General features: G+C 43.2%; 1 protein-coding gene across 1 annotated transcript in view; it reads left to right on the top strand.

Annotated features, from left to right (window-relative positions):
* The first annotated feature begins 396 nt into the window (after nt 1-396).
* Nucleotides 397-6,423, top strand: part of maneal (mannosidase endo-alpha like) — a 7,728-nt gene continuing 1,701 nt past the window's right edge. Inside the window, exons 1-3 of the mRNA XM_043217009.1 lie at nt 397-1,423; nt 1,578-1,687; nt 5,291-5,367. Of these exons, the coding sequence (XP_043072944.1) occupies nt 919-1,423; nt 1,578-1,687; nt 5,291-5,367 (692 nt within the window). The 5' untranslated portion in view covers nt 397-918. The remainder of the gene's footprint in view (nt 1,424-1,577; nt 1,688-5,290; nt 5,368-6,423) is intronic.

Below are 6,423 nucleotides of genomic sequence, written 5' to 3'. Positions count from 1 at the left end.
GGTCTCTGAAATAGCGTGACTTTTTTTGCTAGCTGTATTTTCTACATTCAGGGTGACCATATTGTGCTTTTCAAAAATTAGGACACGTTGGGCGATGGGTTGCGGGGTTATAGGCTATAAAACCAACTTATAGAAGCTTCTAAAAAAGAGGTGCATTTTTGAAGTATGCAACGTTCTCACTTTTCTTAATTTTCATTAAATAACCATATTAATTAAAGGTAACGCATGCATAACATACAAACTGCAGCTCGTTGCATAACAAGCATTATTTTCCATACTACTATACTACTAAAAAAAATAGCAACGCCGTATTGAGTATGCACTGCTCAGTATGCATCCGGCGTCACGCCATTGGGAACACAGCCCGTGTCCTCGTTTGAGCATGCGTGCGTGCGTGGCGACAAACCCGCGAGACTCCACCTCCCAGTAACAAGAGACGATTTATCGTCAGCACGCCGGCGACGGAGGGGCACGGGAATCGGCCGAAAGCCTTTCATCCCGCGGGAAAGAATTCGAACAGAGCTCCGCGGCGTTCGGTTTCGGAGACGGACACGGACGCGCCGGTGCACGTGACAAACGCGTGATTGCGTTTCCGTCGAATTCAAACGGGCGTGTGCGACTTAGCGAAAACAAATCTACGCGATGTTGAGGTATGAATACAGCAGGTCGCCGGTGTTCCGTGATAAATAACGCTTAGCGTCTTCGCTGCACGGCGAGAAATTAATCGATTCGTCCATCATTTGTACGGTTTGTTAACGCTATGAAGATAATGGCTTCCTGACGGGGACCGAGCGACCGATCCAGAGTGCCGAATGCAAGCTGGAAATGGGACACGGGCATTTGACGCCCCGCTTCTGGAGGCCTCGGTCGTACTAACCTCCGCGTGAACCGCCGCCTCCAGCACCACGGACAGCGACCATGAACAGGTTGCGCAGGAAAGCGTGCGTGGCTCTTCTGTTGTTCACTTTGTTTATTTTCGGCACCATGATGGGCCTACGGACCCTCAAGCCCACCGATGGCTTCTCGGATCTCGCTCCGGGGATGGAGCTGATGCCTTTGGTCGGAGAGCGAGTGGAGCAGAGACCCAATCCCGTAGCCGAATCGGCGGGTCAGAATGGTGGCGTGGCCAGTGACACCAAGATCGTGTTCTCCAACTCTGGACCCGACCACAGCATATTCTACGACATTCACATTTTCTATTATTTATGGTACGGCTCGCCACAGATGGACAGTAGTTATATACACTGGGACCATGTACTGGTGCCGCACTGGGACCCCAAAATAGCTTCCAGTCACCCTAAAGGACGCCACAATCCTCCAGACGACATCGCGTCCAGTTATTACCCTGAACTGGGACCCTACAGCTCCAGAGATCCGGATGTCATTGAATCCCACATGGCGCAAATCGAAGCTGCCGCTGCAGGTTTTAAGACCAAGACACAATTTGATGAATTGTGCTTGTCGTTTATTATATTTATGTTTCTTTGGCTGTTATAGTGCATTGTAGATGGTCGTTCACCATTTAAAAGTGACACAATGTTGCTTGTAGAGCAATGTATCTCCGCTTTTGACGCCAGGTGTGGTGGTCCTTTCCTGGTACCCTCCTGGTGTGGCAGATGAACATGGCAAACCCTCGGAGGATCTAGTGCCAGCTGTAATGGACGCTGCCCATAGACACAGTATCAAGGTAACTGGTGAGAGACTTTTCTTACACAAACGCTTTGTTTATGGGGTTTTACACAATTTTGTCTGAAGGTTTTCACCCCACGTGCTTTTAACGTTTTTTTGGTGGATTTTTGGTAAAAAAGTACACCGAGCTGCTCTGAAAGCACGGCGTTGACTATCTGTGTGTAAATGAACACAGCGCTGCACTTTACTCTGAAACATGCCGTGCAGCTATATAGATTTTGCAGCTTTTTAAACCCTGTAGCTGCTGCTTTAGATCAGTGTTTTTAAGATGTACTGTTTTATTGATTACCTGCAGCCTCATTGGTTTATCTTAATGCTAAGTGCTTCCCATCGACTCAAAATACCCCCTGCAGTTCCCTCACAATCCCCCAGAGGTTTGTAAACCCTGCGTTCAAGCCCTTAAGTGAATCTTATGAACCTTTAGAAACAAAGGTGTTCTTTTAAGCTATAATTGCACCGATTTTTGTACCTTTTTTGCGAGTGAAGGTATATCCTGGCTATATGTGGATATATCGTTATATTTTATTACTATTTAAGGTTGAATGGTAAACACGAATACAAATACATAGCCTGCGTTAAAAGACCTTGTATTGAGACCTCTGTTCTGTCAGAGGAATATGATTTAGATATATGCAAAAACCAGATCATTCCTTGAACAATCTATTTAAAAGTCAGCTACAAAAAATGGTAGGTAGGCGCTAAAAAGATTTTCAGTTTTGCTGCGACAGCTGAATTGCTTGTGCTTTTGTGGATGAGCCACTAACTGTAGTTCACTAGCGGTTGCATAAGTCTTTGTGTTTCACTGCCTATAGCGGTGTTCACCGTTTCTGCCTGATGAGAGGAGCTCAGGCTCAGAGCTCTTACTGGGCCTCTTGTCCATCATATTTTATAAGCCCAGAATCCCGTGGTGTCTCGATGAAGCAAATCTGTAACCCCGTGCCTGTGATTACTGTCATGTTGTCAGTGTATGGGTTTCTTCCCGTGAGTCACGGAATGGTTCCCTTTTAGCCGTAACATGGGGACTTTTAGTTTGTAAAGCGCAAAATGTCAACCTCTCGACTTTGTTTCAGGTGAGCGTAGCGTGGTATTCCTTGGCACACATGTAGATTTACGTCTCAACATGCGCAAGGGGGCTGTATTGCAAGGCGATTGCACAAACAAAACGTTTGAATTGGTTTGGAAGCAGAAGGCGCTACCAGTCATCTGCACTCATTCGTGAAAGCTTCCAGTGGCAGCTCGGGCAATGGGATGGAATGAAGCGTATCTGGTCGCTGCATGTGCTCCATTTGTCAACTGATAGTGTTGGAGTCTGGGCTTTATGTTTGACAATGATGAGGACCGTTCTCAAAACAACACTGAGCTTTTCTTTTTTATATATATATAAGGTGGACAAGTGTCTTGCTGATTCTGGTAAACCACATCCAATTAATGCTCTCCACGTCAGGCTAGCAATAAGTTGTGTAGAATGAGAAAATTAAGGGGCCGAACACCGAACCCTGAGGTACCCCAGTGGTCAATAGATGGGGTTTAGACACCTTGCATTACTTGTAGCATCGATTTATAATTGTTTCTTTGGCATTTCAGCTTTACCTCGGTGTCACACGTTTAGATGTAGGGGCTCAGCAAAGGCATATAGCCTGACTGAGTGGATTGACGTCACGCTTATACAACATCCACCGCATCTTTGTCACTGCGCTCAAGGCCGCACCTCATTCCGCACAGACACATCCAGCCATTAAAAATGAAAAAGGATTTATTAGTACTTCAGTCTTTCTGAAAATGTCAGCGCACGTTTAAATCTTTCCAACCATCAAAGCAGCCGAAGCGGAAATTATAAACTCAACTTGCATTTCATGTTTAACGCATTTCTTTTAAAGGGCCTTTTCGTGCTCGGCTGTTAGGACGGCAGTGCATGAGAGATTTCGGCAAGAATTCGACTCTTCTGATTTGCAAAAATGTGTCAAAGCAAATGTTCCTCGGTCATATAGCGTGAGTAACGAGAAGAAAGGCGGAGAAAAAACATGGTTGAGAAAGGCGTCACAAACTAGATTTTTTTGCCGTATGCAGTTTAAATCTCTTTAGTTCTTTTAAACTAAAGAAAGAAAGTGAAATGTTTATAGTGTGGCATTCGCTATGCAGCAAACAAAGTGAGTTTCTCATTAAAAGTCATGATTATAGCTCTCGGTGTAGTTGTAACCAGACTACATTGGCAGTCAGTACTCAAGAAATAGAGACACGGTGGAAGCCTTCAGGTGTCAAGTGCCTGTGATTTGTATTATCAGCAACTCAACCTCTCAAAACACTGGTGTAGCGTAGATGTTCATGTCCAAAATGTCCGATGTCAAACTGTCCATGGCAGAGATGTGTTGCTAAATGCAGGTCGCCATGGAAACGGTTTATGAAGACCTTCCGGATTGACGGCGTGGAAAAGTGGTGGGTGCTTGTGCTCGGCTTTTCTCTTTCGGGGGCCCTGAGGGCTCTGCAGTTCAGTCGGCCTTGTGCATGTCGCTGTCACTGAGGTGGAGAGGGTCTGTCTCCTCGGAGTAGTCAACATGACACATCTGTGTCTTTGAGTCACTGTGTTTCTGGGACTTTGAGAAAGTCATCTGTCAGCCACCTTACAAAGGTGTTTGTTCGGTGTGTCCCGAACACGGGTGAGGAAGTTGTTATTTACAGATAATCTTCACTTCCACTGAACTCTTGTAGAAAGGAAAAGGGCGACACTTCAGTTTAGGGACGAATTCTAACTATGAACGTTTTGCTCATTACTAGCATATTGGCTTTTTATTAGTACTTCTTCTAAAGCGTATATTAAAGTCTTGTTGTGCATTACCATATTTTGGAACCATTAATCCCACTTCATACCTACATTTAAAGGGATAGTCCAGCCGAATAATGAGTATTCTGTGAGTAATTACTCATGTCGTTCCAAACTCAAAGGGCTTTTGTTCATCTTCAGAACGCATGATGAAATCTGAGAGCTTTTTGACCCTCCATAGACAGCAATGTAACTGAATCTCTCCCAGGCTCAGAAATAGTAAGAACAATGTTAAAATAGCCCATGTGACATCGATGGTTCAACAGCAACAATACTTTTAGTGCACAAGAAAAGCATCATATAATAAAAATGCACCGTAGGCATCTACGGAGCGTCCGAAAGCTGTCCGATTTGATCAAAAATATCTTATTTTGTGTTTTGAAGATGAATGAAGGTCTCCCAGGTTAATTAATAACGGAATTTACATTTGTAGGCGAACCAACCCTTTACTAACTAATAAGCAGTAAAATGTGAGTTTTTTTTTTTTAAGGCAATAGTTAGTTAATAGCACCTTAAATGGACCTTAAAATAAAGCGTGACCAATAAATGTATGTATTGTTCAAAGGAAATCACCAGTATTTGAACACTTTGTGTTTGTGAAATGTTAGAGCAACATGTTCATTGTTAATGTAATAATCTACACTTGAACTTTTAAAGAAGCACCTTCCTACATCCACTAAAAATCATCTAAAAATCATCATTCTCAATGTATGTATCTGTTTAGTACAGACGTATGCGTTGTGTATTTTTATTCCTCACCTCATTCCCTCTGCTTCTTTACAGGTTGCGTTTCACCTGCAGCCCTACAAAGGCCGGACGGACCTCAGTGTGCATGACAACATCAAATACATCATTGACAAGTAGGTTGCACCTCCTCCGTACCTCCGTACCCCCCGCACTGTTCCAGAACCAAAGATCAGAGCGATCCTGTGAGCTAACCTGAAAGCCTAGCGCTCGTCCATCTCGATGAGCTGGGCTGCTTTGAACTCAGGAGTTGGGGTGAAATTCAACCCAGCCTGGCGAACAGCAAAGAGAGCGGTGTTTTAAAAATAGAGGTCTTTTCTTCCGTTAATCATTCATGAAACAGAACGTATAACATGACCTGATGGTACTGCAGCTCACTCGCTCGGGTTGAGGAGAGCAATGGCTGCGGTGTGTAAATCTATAACGCTGTAACAATCTACCGACTGAGTCATTTTTTTGCCAGTGTGTTCGAGTCATTTACCCTTGAACCGTTCTCTAGCGACAGCAATGACTTGGAATGAAAGACCAAGCTAAAAACCAAGCTGAAGTGTAGGTTTACATGGTGTCTGAGTATCGGGTGTTCGAGAGGCTCGCCTTCACAACAAGGACATGTTACTTTCCAAAAAGCACAAAACACTTTTAGAACACCGTTCAATGTTGTATTTCGGTTATGGTTAGCATTAAAGGCGTGTTAGTATTAGTGCTTTTCGCACAAACAAACAAGTACGAATGTTAAGATTAAAAGGATAGTTTACTCCAAAATGATCATTCTGTCATCATTTAGTACTCCTCGTGCATTTTTCAGACCTGTATGACTTTATTTCACTTCATTTTGTTTGTCCACGCATTGCAAGTCAATGGTAACCAGAACTTTTTGGTGACCAAAATGTGGAAATGCATACCAGTTTGGAACAGCACTTTTGGTTAAACTGTCCTTCTAAATGCATTAGAAGCATTTTTCATTAACAAATTGTAAAGTATTAACGTATTTTTATACATTATGCTTTATATATTTTAACTCTTTGCAATAAAGTTTATTACGTTAATGCATTGGGTATTATGAACTAACAATAAACACAACAATAAACTGTGACAACTAATGTGAATTTATTACGAGCAATTAAATGGATGCACATGCCTTGAATTAACAACGGGATTATGCTATAATATAT

This window comes from Puntigrus tetrazona, chromosome 19, assembly GCF_018831695.1.
Source record: "Puntigrus tetrazona isolate hp1 chromosome 19, ASM1883169v1, whole genome shotgun sequence".
NCBI classification, from domain to species: domain Eukaryota; kingdom Metazoa; phylum Chordata; class Actinopteri; order Cypriniformes; family Cyprinidae; genus Puntigrus; species Puntigrus tetrazona.
Note: the sequence above shows the minus strand (reverse complement) of the source record. Positions and strands in the feature narration are given on the sequence as shown.